Raw genomic sequence first — 16396 nt, forward strand, 5'->3', positions numbered from 1 at the left:
CATAGAGTCTTTCATAGCTGAAAATCTTGTTTCTGTCTTCATCCCCATAATCAGAAAAGTCCGCAAAATCTTCCTATTAAATAGTTTGAGTTTTAGGGAGGATCATTAACAGTCTAATTTCTTTCCTCAAAAATGGTTTGGTTCTTGCTTTTGTCCTTTGATACTAATACAGGAGTATGTATTGTATGATCTGAAAGATGCACTGAGCAGTAAGATCAAGAGCAGGACTAGAATCAATCACAGATTGAAAATATCTTGCAAAGTCATTCTCGAGTTCTGCTTTGTTATATCTCTTATCTGAGAGGTGAATTTTAAGAGGATCATTAAGAGAGGATTCTGGATTTTGCTTACAAGTTTATCTTCTCTCACAAGTGACGATGATGGGAAAAATAAATTATTTTTGGAAATTGTGCAGAGATGATATTATTGTAACAAAAACAGGAGCAGTCATGATAACAGAAGCATTAAGTCTAAACTTTTGAGGGTTATATCAATGAAAATGGAAGTTAATGGGAAGATATACAAGCAGTTGATTCAATTAAGTAATGAAGCATGAAGATAATTTCATGTGGATCAGTATGAGAAAATAAGACTTGTAGACATTGAAGCAAAAGGAGAGATTATCAATGGGCAAGATACTTAGATTTTTGTTGGTCATTTTAGAGGTGATTTGCAGGGAGAGACAATGTAATTTAGTGTCCAGCCTAATTATGAGCGTTAAAGTGTGACGTTCAAAGATGTAACCAATGTTATGGATTAGAGTATCAGAGAAGACACTGATGCTGATAATTCTGTTGATGCAGTAAAGAGGACACTTCTGCACTAAAGAAGTAGAGTTCATCTTGGCAATGTTAAGTTCATATTTAGACACTCTTGAGTAGATTTTAGAAAGACAGGGTTACTACCTGAACTTGGATGGAAGAAATCCAAGTTAAAGATGTATATTTATGAATCACTAGGGAATAACTAGGGAGATTTATTTATTTATTTATTTGTTCATTTATTTATTGCCATGTTTATACAAAAGAATGTCTTCAAATACTGGGTCAGAGGAAGAAAGTGTTGATATTTCAGTATTTCAGTCTGGGATGTCCTGCAACTTAACTGGGAAAGGGGAAAAAATCAATTAACATCTAAGAGGAAAGAAGCAATAGGTTGGAGAAGAGAGGCTTTCCAGAAGAAAAAGATAATTGACTATGTCAAGGACATCCAAAATCCAAAGCATGGTGGTGAAATAAATATTTTGAATTTTAGCCAGTAAATCTATAGATAGCTTGATAATGGTTACGTATGTAAAATAGACTCAAATGCACTCAGAGTGGACTTAGAGCATTAAGGCTGCACATTCCCTGTTTTGGGAGGTGCAAGCGAGAAAGGGAAGCAAGAAGGGCAATTCTGCACATACATAGTGGAAGAGACTGGAATGTAGTTGTCTAATCAGGGAAATAATTTGAGGAAAATAAGAAGCTAAGATGAGCATAAATGCAGAGCTGGACATACCTTTCAGGATTTGATGACTGGTTCTATTTGCTGTAACATCTGCAACCACCTCACTTTGTAGCAAGATTATACGACAAGCTAAATAAAATAAACTCACTCTGCTGTGCTGCAGTTATGTGGTTGGTTGATTGTTGTTTGAATGGTTTTCTTCCTCAGCTGAAATCAAGTTGTATATGTTATTACCTGATTTTGGGTAATATGCATTCAAATATTAAAACAAATACATTTATTGCATTTGGAGAGATAATGTCTGCAGCAGAAAATAAAAATACCAAAATGATGCAAAAGGAATTTGCATCTCCGACTAGAAATTCATACGATCTGTTGGTAGGGCAAAAAAATAATCTTTATGAAGCATCCAAAATGTTTTCAAATCTAAAGGATGTTGATACATTTCAAAATAATTTTCATAATGAAGACTTTTCAGTGAGAAGTCCTTGTTCTTCTCTCTGGCCAGTCCCTTGAGAGGGGGTGAGCAGAAGTAACCTTGGTCTGACAGGACGACACAAGAAAACTGTGTGCCAAGAGTCATTGTATATCAGTAATTGACACTTTAAGTCACACCTAAGAAGCTAATATAGATTGAGTTTAAGTCAATGGCTATATTCTGAACTAATTTTTAAAGAATGCATGCATAGATACATATATATATAAGTATATAAACATAAAGAACACGTAGTTTGATAATTCAGTGTGAAGATGAGGGATTAAAATAACACTAGCTTACTTATTTTATTGGCTTGTGAATATTTATGATGATTTATTTATAATTAATCTATTTATGAGCAAAGATATGATGGCTTTGGGTGCTTTAGAGTAAATGATCAGTCTGAATCATTCAAACATACAGACAGAAATTTCAAATTTCCAACATAATTTTAAGTTATGGGTTCATTAAAGTTGTTACCTCATACTCATACCCATAATATGGGTTTTGATCTTTGAATAAAAAGGAAATTAAATTCACACTAAACTTAGAAAAGTATCCATAGGACATAGGTCTTTAAAAGTATTTTAATGCCTTATGTGATGTATTTACATCTTGCACTATTTGCACATGTTTATGATTTGCTCAAATCAAAGCCAATTTCTTTATAGTGTCCATGGGTATATCGTCTCTCAGATGGTTGTTCACATTGCAAGTCTCGGGTTTTTATCTTTATTTTTGCTGTTATATTCTTCTTGCTCTAGGCGGGCTTTAAATTTGCTGGGGTAGTGATTTTGGAGGGCTAAAAATAGCTAAAATATCTTGGGGTACAAACTGCCTACAGAATTCCAAATGGAAAGTGAAAATATTTTTCTAATTTAACTTAGCTGTTGTAGTCTCAGACATTTGAGGGAAGCTGAGGTTCATGGGAATATTTATATATGGTAAATTATTGAAAAGATTTCATTTTCTTGGAAATAAAAGTTAAAAATGAGCAGTAGTACAAGGAAAAGCTTGAGAGCTCTCTTATCTCAAAGGGAAACATTTAGTGGAATCAAAGGTAACACATAAAAATTGATGAATGTGTGTTTATTCTTTTCAGTGAATGATTGAGCAATTCATTGCCTTACAACATCTTCAGAATTTAGAATTTAGTAAGATTAAAAGAGACACTGGATAAATGGATGTGTAATGAGCGGAACTCATTATAATATTTTGAAGCAAGAAAGATTTATGGCAGCAGAAAATCTGCAAGTGGAAGTGCTTAAACAAATCTAAGTGAGATCAAGCCAGTGCTCTTGTGCAGGACAGATGGTTACCACTTACATTTCACACGGGGATATGTTGCACTTCTTTAAAGGCATCTGTAGGTGGTCATTGCCAGGGGTGACAGTGGTTTGACAGCAAGTCATGATTTGTAGAGAAGTTCACATGTTCAACATTCTTGAATTCTATAACATGAAATGTACCTTTGATTTTTTTATGTTGCAAAGTGCCAAACATGAAAAAGTCGTGGTCGTCTCTACTGTGGTTGCTCTTGGTTGGTATGGTTTGGCATTTTCCCCGTTTAAGTCCATAGCACCATAATTTATATTGAGATGGAATATTGGTTTTATGAACTCCATAGTAAAAAGAACCCCAAACTATTTAGAAACCAAGTCTGACCTGGGATTTGATATTGTATCCAATACCAGTACTAATTGTACAATGTTTAGAACATCTTACAAGATGTTAAAATTTATGTATCTCCAACAACATTTTTGCAAAAGAAACAGTATAATTTTTATTTACCCAAGACCTCTGATGCTATGCAAATGTGCCAAAATTGCTCCTGCTGCACCTTGCAGACAGCTCTGCAGCAAAAATTAATTCTGTCCCAAATCTCTAGGTACATACAGAAACCTTGGGTTCAAGTGGAAGTAAGATCCTCTGTACTGGAGAGGCTTCCTAAATTATTACAGTTCCCGAATATTCTCATAACATCAAAAGTGACTGAACTTGCAGTTGATTGAAATATATTTTTTTCTCACAGATTCTAAGTGAAATCATAGAAAGATTCAAGTACTTTTTTCAAAATAAAAAAATCTTTGGTTTTCAACAGTAGTGTCTAGTTGGGCAAATCTTGTTTCTTAAGTCAGGAGCAAGTATGTTGTGAATACTGACTTAACAGACTCAATCAACACTGCTGGTTTTCCAAAGGGCTCTCAGCATTTTTCTTGTGCTTCCGAATCTTCATTAGGGATAGGAATTTTTTTGTTCTGCTGGCTGGGGCTCTGGATCCTCTCCAGTTCTTTTAGCAGTTCAAAAATATATTATTGTAAAGTTGTCAGTCCCTACGTTGAGATTCCACTGGTTTTAATACTAAGAAAGCAGGACTGCTGAGTAGTAGAATTTTCCAAAACAAGGCTATATATGAATTTTAGTGGTGAAGGTCTCTGGGCCTTAGGGTCCAGAAGAAATAAAAATTGTAACATGTAATGTTATGGGAGCCATGTTGCCCATTTAACGCATACTTAAAGGTTGTTGTAGGATATTTGATTCTCAGGATGCAGCACAAGCAGAGTGTGTGTAAATCCAGTATGAGTACGAGAGTAATGTACACCTGACTGTGGGCTCTGACCTGAGTGCTGCGGGTCCACCTAGCTGGCATTTGAATGTCTGGGCAGAGCTGCCTGTCAGTCCCACATAGCCAATTGCATGGAGAGCCAGAGCTCCTATAGCAAGGGTGAGCCACAGGGCATTAAAGATACATACAAGGGGTTCATTTGTATAGGTATGGCCACACCCAGTTCACCCACTCAACAGTTAGCCCGCGGTAAAGGCTAGAGTGAGCTCAAACTTTCCCTCGCCACCATGCCAAAGGGCTTGTTCGAACTTGAACGTTCAGCTTTTGCCAAAGATGGATTTTGGTTTGCTCATAGAAACAAGCTCGAGTTTATGCAGTATAGACTAGGATTGCTTTCCTTGGTGCTGTCTTCCATGTAGGTGGAGTTCCTGACAAGTATTTATAAACCAAAGTATTTTGTCAAAAAAATTCAGTGTTATACTCAGCCAGCATTATCAATGCTTCTGTGTCCTTTAAAATGACCTAACTTGTGTGAATTCATGGAGGTTCTGATATTGCACAGTAGCAGTAATCTTATTTTTTTTCTTCCCCTCTTTTAAGATTTCCTCCCTGCATTATGCAGCAGTTGAAAACACAGAGTTGTTTCCATATCAGTTTGACGGATGAATGAGTTTGAGTCATATCACTTTTAAACTATCCTTACTTTTTTTTGTTAGGTATAGTCACTCTTTTCTAACCCAACACACTCGGAAAACAAATCTGAGTTAACAAGAGGTGTGATTGGTTTGGTTTTGTTTTAAACCAAGCCTAAATTGCTGCAGTGACAGCCCGATAACTGCACTTATGTGAAATAGATTATTTCCCTCTCACTTCACACTATTCCTTTCTCCAAATTGATTTTAAAGTGCAGAATATCATCAACCAAGAAAGTTGAAGCATGCCCTGTTAGATTGTAACTTAACTCTTTAACTCCGTTTTTTCAGGCCTGACTGAACTCAATGACAGTGCAGTTTCCCTGGAGCTTGAGCGTTGCAAGTCCCCCACTTCAGGTAAAGGTGATTGGCTTCTCTTCCTGCAGTCTGTATAAGCCATTCATGTCATGCATCACTGTGTTTCATTAATCCCTAAGAAATGAAGTGCACAGTTCCAAAGAGAAGAAATTACTGGACAAGCACTTTTTATGTAACACAGTAAAATCCTGTTTCCTTAAGGAAAACTTACATGTACATGGGGCATCTTGAGGTGAACAGTGTGAAAATATTTGAATAACAGGATCATGCAGGTATATTCCTAGAACCTCCTATAAGAAGCTTGTTTCTCTGTATTCTTAATAGGCTTTCTAAGTTTTTTTACAGTAAGGAGTCCTTGTAATTCTATATGTGTATGTTATGCATAGCTGTACATGGAGAAACTATTTGAAATCAGCAATATGGAGAGGGTAAATTTTAGCTATTAGAACCCCAGTGCCTAATTTACGTAATTTACAATGAAAGCAGAACCTCAGATAAAAATATTTGCTCATCAGCCAGGACAGGGAAATCTTGGCCACCAAAAATTCGTAAATGTTTCCCATTTTACCCCTAGTCCTTCAGAAGGTGGAATTAGTCTCATTCCTAAAGACCTTTTCAGCAAGTGCCTAGTCTAGATTGATCTCTTTAATGTGAGTTCACTGACTTAAAGATGGTTGCTAAGAGCTGTTTTCTAGTAGCTGACTTTTAAATGTTATGGAAAATAAGCAGGTGTAGCTGTTATACATTCATTTTGCTTATGGTACGCATATCACACTTCTTTTCCTTGTAGTTTTGTAAGTATTGACAGATACCTCCCCCCCTTAGTTATGGTAACAAATTCCCACAAGTATGTCATTCAAATTCTCTGTTATTATTTTACATATTTTCTGTCATAATAACAGGATACATTTATCTTGAATGAAAGCCACTAATTAGTAGTTTATAAAAAGCTGAAACTAATAAAATGTTTCCCTGACATACCAAGAGCTAAAACAAAACAGCTGCTTTGAAATATATATTTCCTTGTATTATTTGCAACCCAAAATCTGTAGGGGACATCAAAGTAAAACAGGCTATAATACTATTGGTATAAAACTAGGAGATCAAACCCTTGAGCAGGACCTCAGAAACACATTATATAGGCTTTAAAATAAAGCATTTGATAGTTAATTATAATTATTTATTGTGTGGCTCACTGGGATTCAACTTTTCACTTTTGTCTTCAGAAAGCTAAAACCTTTCATTTTCTTTTCACTGACAGCTAAGAGATGACTGACTTGGTAACCATATGTGCATATTCTTAGCTTTATAATGATGAGTGTCTCCTTTAACGCTTTACTTTTTCTGCAGTTAACTTCAATTTTTCATTCTGTTAGTGCTCAAAAATAGCTCTCTTAGATAAATTTGAGATAATTTCCTCCAAAATTTATTCTTTTCTTTCTGTTTTGGAGATATGCAGCAGAGAAAACATAGCATATTTATGAGTGTTTCCTATTTTAGTACTTTTATGTTGTTTTCCAAGCTATATTTATATTTTTAAAATGTGAAGTCAGGTGCAGTTTTGTAGGAAGTAACTATAATTAGAACTACTTTTTAAAGCAAAATGTTTCTTTTACTGTGACTAATATTAATTATTTTTATTTAATTAATATTGCTTCTGCAGACCTCCTGTAAAACAGGGCAGAATCCAGCCTAGTCATCTGGAATAAGTGACCTCAAAACTATGCCCTCCAAAACTCGAGAGTGGAACTAATCCTGTGCTTACCAGCACAGCCTCACACCTACACCAGCCTTCTCACTGACTAATGTTTCTTGCTCATAGAGCACAGCTACATACCTATGGATCTGTCAGGCAGAATCCTTCTACTTCCAGCCTTGCCTTTATCTGTTTAAAGTCCACGGCACATGAGCTCCGCAATGGAAGTGTGCTGTGTTCCATAAGTGATCTTTGTGTTTGTAAAACCACTGACTGCGTTCCTCTGCTGAAAACAGACCGAGACTTAATCATTCAGAAATTTAGCAAAACCAGAAAGAACACTTGAACTGCTCTGTGACGTGGTTCAAGTTGCTGCCCAATGGAGGAGGGCCTGCTGAGAATAACTACATAAGGTTGCAAAGAGAGACAGAATGGCATTTGATTTGTAGCAGTTCATTCTGGTTGCCAGAGCACATCAACATCAGTTCTTCACCCAACAGGGAAGTTTATGCCCTGGCTCGAGTATGTTCAATACATACACGAAGTGCAAATTGCTGGGGGGCACAAGTCTAGATGGCAAACACTGCACACGATAGATGGCACAGTGGTGAACATCTTCATCCTTAGCTCCGTCAGAAGGGCAATGATTTGAGGAACAGCATTGCTGTGCTCATATGTGTACTTTGAGACTCCCAAGACAATGCGTAGGAAGAATCCCTGGGGCACACTAATTGCCAATGTAGACATGAGTATTTTTACATCTGAGAGAGCCATTAGTGGCTTAGTCAGATTTCCATTCCAAGAACCGTGTTGGTAACGGCTCCTTGGAGAACTTGAAAAATCTCCTGCCTCCTTATTTCTTGGTCTGATGTTGTACATTGCATAGACTGCCTGAACTATCTCTGTTTCCATGAAAAATTGATTTTGCCTGTAACATTCTAGTGCTTGGCAATGTTTTAACCTCTGACAAAATTTCTGCAGAGACAGGCTAGGTCAACTCAGTAATTTGGCTTTGTTGCTTCTCTTCTCTCTCTCTCAAAGTAGAATTAGTCATTTGTGTGTTCTATCACTGATACGAGTGTTGGAGCACTGAGCAAGAGACTCAGTGAAGGGCTGAAGAGTACTCTTTATTTCACATGCTGGTACATAATTCACTACAAATCCTACTTCTTCATTAAGTAATATTTAATTTGGTTCACCGGACTATCTTTTCAGATGTTTCTCCTGTGCTACTTACTAAAACATGACTTTTCAGATGATATAATTGAAAAATCAGATTCCCATTCTGAGCACCTTTCAGAATAGAACATAAAATTAAACCATTTAATTAAAAGTTTTCTGGTAGGCAGAGGAGAGGAATAATCTTCTTTAACCACTGGTATCTTGTTTAATTGAACTAGTATTTAAATACTATAGTGATGCATTTCCAACACTATAAAGGAAAAGAAGAAGTTAGTAAAGCCATTTGAAAGATTCTGCTTATTTTTTAATATCTGAGAGGTGGCAATTTCCGCTGTAAATGTATTCTGGATGTAGTAATATGTATTGAATAACACTGGTAAAAATTGTGGAACAAAAGAACTTTAAAAACTCCCAAACTCTTACCTATGTAAATAATGTTTCACGAATGCAGAAATGCAGCAAGGCATGCCATATCAAGGTATTTGGTGGCCTAAGACCAAAAGCCTCAGAACATCCTATTCTTACTCCTGCATGCCTTGTTCTTTCAAACTGCATTTTCATTTTTGTTTGTGATTTTGAGATCAAAAGGGCTTTGTACTACTTTTATTCTGCAGTGGCACACGAGAGCTCAGTAACTCTAAAGCACTCATCATGTAAGTAGGGCTGTATCAAATTAAATCACTGTGTAATGTATTGCAGAACAGTACCCATTCCAGTAAATTTTGCCTTCATTATTATCATCTCATTAGGTAAACTTATTCAAGGGCTCTTAGGAATATAATGTATAATATGTAATTATGTATGTCGATTACTCTTGTAAACATTCATATGGAGCTTTATACTGAAATATATCAATGCGAATACACTGTGAGCACAGGAAAATACAACTTTGATAGGTCATTTGTTGTGTGAGATGCAATTGGACACTTTAGACTCCTTTCCAAGGTCAGAAGGAAAGAATTTCTTTAGTCTGTCTACAAGAGTGAGTTCTCAAATGTCTGTACTAAAATGAAAAATGGATTTGTGTTTTTTCTTAAGAAGCACCTTCATATTGGCTTGCATCCAAAATGCTTTTAAGATTTTGAAGCTTAGAGAAGGCTGTGTGAAGATTCCCACAACTGATTACCATGAGCTTTGAGACAGGTCCGTAATGGCAAGATCTCCATACTATGGTTTCCAAGTGCTGCTATCCTTACTCATTTCACTGGTTAAATCTGCTGGGATTAGGCCTTTGCCATGTCAAACTCCTACTTTCCTATATGAAGTTTTTTAAAAATAGCTTTCTTTCAAGTAGAATATAATTGTTTCTTAACAATCATTCTCTTTCTTAACTTGTGGGTGACCTCCGTGGAGCTGAAGTTGAATGAAGCTGAATTTCATTTGAAAATTATATTCTCCTGGAAAACAAGCTAGAAAGTATATGTTTCAAAAACATCTTGGGTGTCTGTAAAACATAGAATGTGATTTATTTTGAAACTTAGGTACTGACAACACTGCAAAACCATTTCTCGTTATCTATGTTAAATGTAAAAGAATGTTAACTAGTCAGAAGGCAATAATTAGAGATTAGCTTTAGCAGCATGGATACAAGGTGCATTTTTCACTATTCCCATAAGCAAGGGAGTTTCTGAATAGGTGAATTCATGCTTGAATTCTTGAGAAGGGACTTCTGTGTAGGGAGCAGTAGGAGCTGGGAACCTAGGTTGGGGCCCTTGTGCAGCCCCTGGTGCATGGCTCAGGCTTTAGCAGTAACTGGGACTGATATTTCCGAGTGTTAGCCAGACAGAAAAAATCCTGTATGTAGTCACCTTCATTTTGAATAATATGAAAATCTGTGACTACGGTGCTGCTGTAGTAGCTGAGGAAAACTCGGCATTGAATGCCAGAGCTGCAAGCACATGTTTGTTTGTTGTTTGTGCCTTGGTGTTTTCCTTGAAAGACTGAGAGGAACCATATGGCTATGGAGCAGGATGTTGTCAGGTCAGAAGAACTGCATGCTAAGCTTAGCTGGCTGCTAGACTGTACCGAGGAACTCTTCCTCATCCAACAGTTGAACAATTTGACTCTTAACACTTGAAGTGCTTATGGGTAGGGGCTGTCTTGCCTTATGCTGTAGCATCACAATTTCTGCTGGCCTGCCTCCAGTGTGAATATAAACAAATAATGATATTAGACAACTCTGCTGGCCTCTTGAACCTTTATACTCCATTCTCAAATAAAACTGGTTTTCAAAAGCTCAAAGTCAGCAAGATAGGCTTACTTGCATGATCCTTCTTTATAATAAATGTAAAGATAATAAAACATGATTTAGTACTAAAAACGGTAACATAAACTGATCAGAATGTGGATATTATTTATAGTCAAAAGTTAGTTTAAAAAATTAATATGCACAGAGTTAATCACAGTAAAGCATGAACACAACCAGCTGCTTCTATTGTTTTTACCCTCAAATATGGGGTCTATTGACAGTGATCCATGCTGTGTCCTAGTGCATCAATGTCCAGCTGTGTGATTGCCACGTGAAAGATGTGCAATTTTCACATAGCAGCTCCCAAATGAAGCCTATGTAGACTCCTTCAGAGGAATCAGAAAGTCCAAACTTTGCATGTGCTGTATGAGCCTACACACAAAACGGCTGGGAGCTATTGCAGTTCAAACATGTCACCACTTGGGAACAGCTGTGGCATGCAACACAAGACACTTAATTCCTGCTGTACACAAACACCTGTAACCTAGAAATAGGAGAGGTCAGACTACCAATTTTCAAAGCTCAAAGCTGCATGATGACAGCACTAATTTAGCTACTCTGAGTCCTAATCTGTTCGTAAAGTGTACTACAGTTTTTCTTATTAATTGCTTATTGTTTTTCAGAAGGCATATTAGGCTAGATGTTGTACTTCCACTAAAAGAAGATTAGATCATGAGTGATGCTTCTTTATAGCACAGCACTGATTTTCTGGAGCAGTAGCCTCCCATTCAGTCTGAAAGAGTATTTGACAGCTGCTCAGATATACGAAATGGGCTTTTAAAGGCTGTTCTGAAAATCAAACTCTCCTTTGTGTGAGTGCCTAAAATGGGCGTTGGTGCTTAACACTTAGCATCCAAATTAGAGAATTTTTATGTAGTAGTGTTAATGTGTCTATTTTTGATGTCAGGCTGATCTGGAGAGACCTTGTTGCCATGTCCTGAATTAAAGTTACTGCTACAGATGGATTACTGGGAGGGGTGTGCTGGTTCTACTGATAGCAAAATATTGCTCAAGAATCTCACGCGTTCCCCTACTCATCCCGGAAGAAAAAATGAAAAACAGCTGTGTCCTGTTTTGGAAGACAGGTATCTGCTAAGAAAGGCAGAAGACTCTATTTGAAATGGAGAATGTAAACTCCCTCCTCCTTTTGAGATTAAGGGGCTCTCAGGCAAAGATGTGGGAATTAGGAATAACAGTTCTTTATGAGGAAAATTAAAGTAGAAATACAGTATTACAAAGAACAAACCCAAAATGCTGACAGAGTCAGAATACAATCTGATACCCGGCAGTCATGGTGTTGATGGCAGTCCAATTAAATGGTGGCTGCAGTTCTTCTAGAGTGACAGATGTGGTTCAATTAAGCAGTGATCCTATAGAAGGGTGCAGTTTTCCTCCAAAGGTCCAGTGATGATGTGGAAAGGTCCAGTTTTCCACTGGAATCCAGTGGATAAGGCTGCTTTGGTGTTCAAAATCTCAGTTTTTATCCTCCCCCTGGCTGGAGCATCTCCCAATGGGATGATGTTATTTTATCAGTCATACAGTGGGACTTAATGGCCCATTAGCAGATGACATCTTTCTGGAGGGAGGATGGGTTGTGGAAAAGATAAAGATGACTGCCCCATCTGGTTTAAAGATGGCCCATTAGCAGATAATATGTACCACGGAGCTAAGGATCACTGCCCGCTGGACTTCAACAAATGGTGATAGCATACACATTTCTGGTCACATCCTGTGTTGCAACTCAAGACAATCTGACATAGGTGCTGGCTGATATTTAATTCTGCCACATTGGAGGCTTTCCAAAAGAATACAACAGAATCTTTTTTTTTTTTTTTTTTTTTTTTTTAGGGATTTTGTGACTTAAAAGAATGTTTGTTCTGGGCATCCTTCTGACCTAAAAGCTTACTAACTGAAAGAATTTGTTCCTTATACTCATATGTTCCTGTCATTGTGATAGTTTTCATGTGGGACTTCCTTTAGAAGTATAATAATAGTAATATAATATTAGTTGACAAATATTTGATTGTTCCCTTCTAGTAACAGACAGCACGGGTAAGGGAAGCTAGAAAACCATGTGAGAAAAAAAAAATTAATACAAAATGAAATAACCAAATTGGAAATCAAGTTTTCTGAATAATTAATAAAAGATTTCTTAAGGCATTTTTTCTGGTAAATTTCATGCCATTTTGACTGCTACAAGACATGCTTTATTTCAGTTCTCTGGTGTTCATTGTTCAAAATGTGTTCGTGTATGAGGAAATGAAAACATTTTTGAACAGAAAACAGAATTACCGGTTTCTGGCATAATTGGAAGACAACAAATGATTAAACCTTCACTGTATTGAATACAATATTTTGATGACTAAATTAGCATCATATTATGTCCTGAAGCTGCTGTAGTTTGTTTCTGTGCAATCTGTCTTCCTTTCCATGATATTACAACAGTATGTTCTGTCCCCATAACCTCTACAATATGCCTTCTCTTTTTTAAATGCTATCTCAAGGTGTGATGTCATCAGATCTCATAATTTCATTGCACCCTCTTATTAAATTGGTTTTCAGGTGTTTAAATATTTGTGATATGCTGCATAGGCAGCATTTGCAATATTTGTCTTAATCTCATTTGTGGTTTCTTTTTTTATCATTCCTATCACCACAAAGTAAGATATTGCAACACACAGCCAAAGCTATGTGAAACATCATTCACTCCTTGACATCTTGAGTAATTTTTTTCCAGTGCTTCTTTGTTCAATTGTATTTATTTTGCTGAATGGTGTAAATGAAAATATTTAAACCATTATTCTGCCTTTATATGCTGATTAAAAGAAAAGTGCAAAAAATTTGCAACATGGATTTAACCAGAAGATGGCATGTTGTTTTCCCTCACTCCTTTTTCTTTCTTACTTATTAACAGCTGCCTTTCTCCTTTTTCTGTTGTTTCAGTTAAAGGATCAAGAAAGTTAAGTCTGCCAACAGATCTTAAGACTGATCTTGGTACGGTAGGCAAAAGCCGACAGCTTTAAACTTCCTTACATTCATCGGCAAAACATTTTACCAACTGATTCATGAGATAACACAATAACTTCAGAGGCTTTGTCTGAAAAGGCTTTCTAAAAATCACCTATTAACCCATACAGTTCTGTTGGCAGCTCTCAGCATTTTGCTTGTTTGATATTCATCTATTTCATGTAGACATATATTGCCAATCATTACACACTGTGTGTGTAATACTTTATTCTGAAAAAGCTCTAGAAGTTTTTCCAAGCTGGTTGTTGGTGAACTCTGCCTATAATATCCAATGCATGCACTGGTCTATTTTCTTTATTTGGTGTATGAATTGTGCCACAACAGTGATAAGACAATTGAACATCTGTATTTTATAGTGTCTTTAAATGTCTGAGATGTGAGATCAGAAGTCAGTCATTTGTCTCAGTCCTCTCCTTGAGACTTACCTCAGCCAGCTGTTAAATACATAGTTTTCTGTAAATTTTTTCTCAACTCTGCTTTAATATTTCAGTGGAAGTGCATAGTGAGAGCACAAAGTTCACCTCAAAAAACCTAAAATGAAAATTCTATATCTTCATTAACTTAAAACTTGTATCCATGTAAAGGGTATTGCTCCTGATATTTGATTTGGAATTCAGAGTACGAAGTGATTCAGTTGAAATAAGTTTGAGAAAGTAGGAATGGAGGAATACACCTAAACAAAATTTGGAGTGGAAAATCATAATATTCCTAATACTACAAAAAGGGGAAGACTTTAGCTATAGACCTGTAAAATTAATATTTATTGCTAAAATAATGGGCAGCTATTAAGAGAGAAGCTGAATAATTAAGTATCAAAATAGCCATAGGAAGGACTTAAGACTAAGCCATATTCTACAGATCAAACTTCTTTTTGTTAGTATTATTAAAAATACATTGTCTTGAAGAACACATGGCATTAAATAACTTTAAATCTTGAAGCGTAAGACAAGCAAAAGAGAAACTTCATGGATTTAGAGGATTTGGAAAAGGAAATAAGTATACCATTATAATTAGAATTGATTAGAGCTTTATTGTGTAATATAAAATGTTGTGTATCAAAGAAAAAGCCACCTTACCATCAGCTTTCCTGTAATCGTGTTGGGAGCGGGTTAATATCAAAAGCTCTGCGTAGAATATATTGGCAAATTGCAGGCAGATTTATATTTTAAAAACCTCAAACAAACACACACAAGAAAAAAAAAATATCCCCAGAATACCCCAAGGACTGGGAAGCTGGGTAAAAAGCTCCAGAAGTTAAATTCAGTCTGAAAGGATAGGAAGCATGATGATCCATTTTAAATATATTACATTTGTAAGGAACTTAGAAGATTATTAGAATGCATAATCCTGCCTGTAGTTCTAATTTCAGAGTAGTCATATTTCTACCATTCCTTTATTTGCTTGTATTCATTATTTTTAATAGTATAGAACAAGCTAAGTATAAATTAAAATAAGCCTAAGAAGGTCTAGTACAACGTCTTGCAGAAACTGGTGGAATGCCATTGATTCCAAAAGCTTGATAAGCACTGAAAAGTGTGTTCAAATTGTCACTAAAGCATCCTGTTTGTTGTTAGTGCCGCAGCAATCTTGTTCTCAGATTACCCAGAAGCTAAGGAAGCACATAGAAGCAGAATTCAATGTATAAACTGGCAGATACTCATGGATAATCGACAGCAGAGATAGGCTTAGAAAAGAAAAAGATGATGGACTGAAGAACCCCCAAACTTTCAGCTCTCATTCATGACTGTCTTAGAAAGGCAAAATATTCCTGTTAATTATTCTAGCCATTAAAACTGTGCTTAATTGTAGATTGCTTAGTTTACAACAGGCTGGGAAGAGCCTCTTTTCCTCAGTATAAGGAGCTACATTTAAATGAGAGTTCCTGGAAAAGGTGATGACCACATTTCAGTTACTTCTGTTCTAAAATGTCCTGGCCACACTGTCAGAGTTCTTGGAGATTATTTATGCACTGTTTGGCTGTTGCCTGAGATTGTCCCCATAGTCTGTATATTCAGGGGCTGGAAATGATTTTTGGCCCGCACTCCTTGTAAAGATTCAGATCACCACTTTGAAACGATAAAATATTGTCCACGCATCCCATTGGCTCTGGCTCGTAACTTTTTAGAGAGTGTTGATACATCACCCACTCTCAGCAATGACTGCAGCTAATTGGGACATACATTAGCATTTGGCAGCTTACAGTTCTGCTCCCTTCTTATGATCTGCCTTGTGGAATGTCCTTGCTTTCACTTTGATTTGAATTGTAAATAGTAGAGGTTAAGCAGAATTTAAATCTATTTCAGATGAAGGTGTTGCCAGTACTGGAAATTGCTTGGAGAGTAGTTTGCTATCATTTAGGGGAATAATGTGTAATCTGATGAATCGGGGTGTTCTTGTTAAACCTCAGCAGGATTTTCATTACCTAAACGTACTTTGGGACTCCAGTTTGACCTTTATATGACTGATGAAATTGATCTCAGCTTCTTTTTATTTTGATGTGGTAATTATTATCTCTCCTTGCTGAAGCACTTGTCACCTGTGGATGTTGTATCTCCACACAGAAATGAGTGATGTGCCACATGAAGGGATACACCAAAACTTCTTGGTAGTTTTAGCTACTGCAGGTCACAGCAACACAGTTTTAGAGTTGACCAGAAGGAAGACACGTCAATGCTGCTGCATAGGCTGTACAGCTCCTCTATTACCCTTCAGATGCAGCTCTGAATAGTAATAGTATCTT

The 16396-nt window shown here is 36.5% G+C and overlaps 1 protein-coding gene across 9 annotated transcripts in view; it reads left to right on the plus strand.

The window, feature by feature from the left end:
- The window catches only part of STXBP5L (syntaxin binding protein 5L), a 198906-nt gene that overhangs the window by 144528 nt on the left and 37982 nt on the right, over positions 1–16396 (plus strand). For 5 of the 9 annotated variants that reach the window (XM_056494582.1, XM_056494630.1, XM_056494638.1 and 2 more), the window contains one exon: positions 5477–5542. The exons of 1 other annotated variant lie outside the window; for it this stretch is intronic. In XM_056494582.1, coding sequence (XP_056350557.1) covers positions 5477–5542 — 66 coding nt within the window. Of the gene's footprint in view, positions 1–5476; positions 5549–13572; positions 13624–16396 lie in introns of all 9 variants that reach the window. 3 more of the 9 variants (XM_056494599.1, XM_056494610.1, XM_056494620.1) reach the window with 2 other exon arrangements.

Source organism: Oenanthe melanoleuca, chromosome 1 (genome assembly GCF_029582105.1).
Source record: "Oenanthe melanoleuca isolate GR-GAL-2019-014 chromosome 1, OMel1.0, whole genome shotgun sequence".
NCBI classification, from domain to species: Eukaryota; Metazoa; Chordata; class Aves; order Passeriformes; family Muscicapidae; genus Oenanthe; species Oenanthe melanoleuca.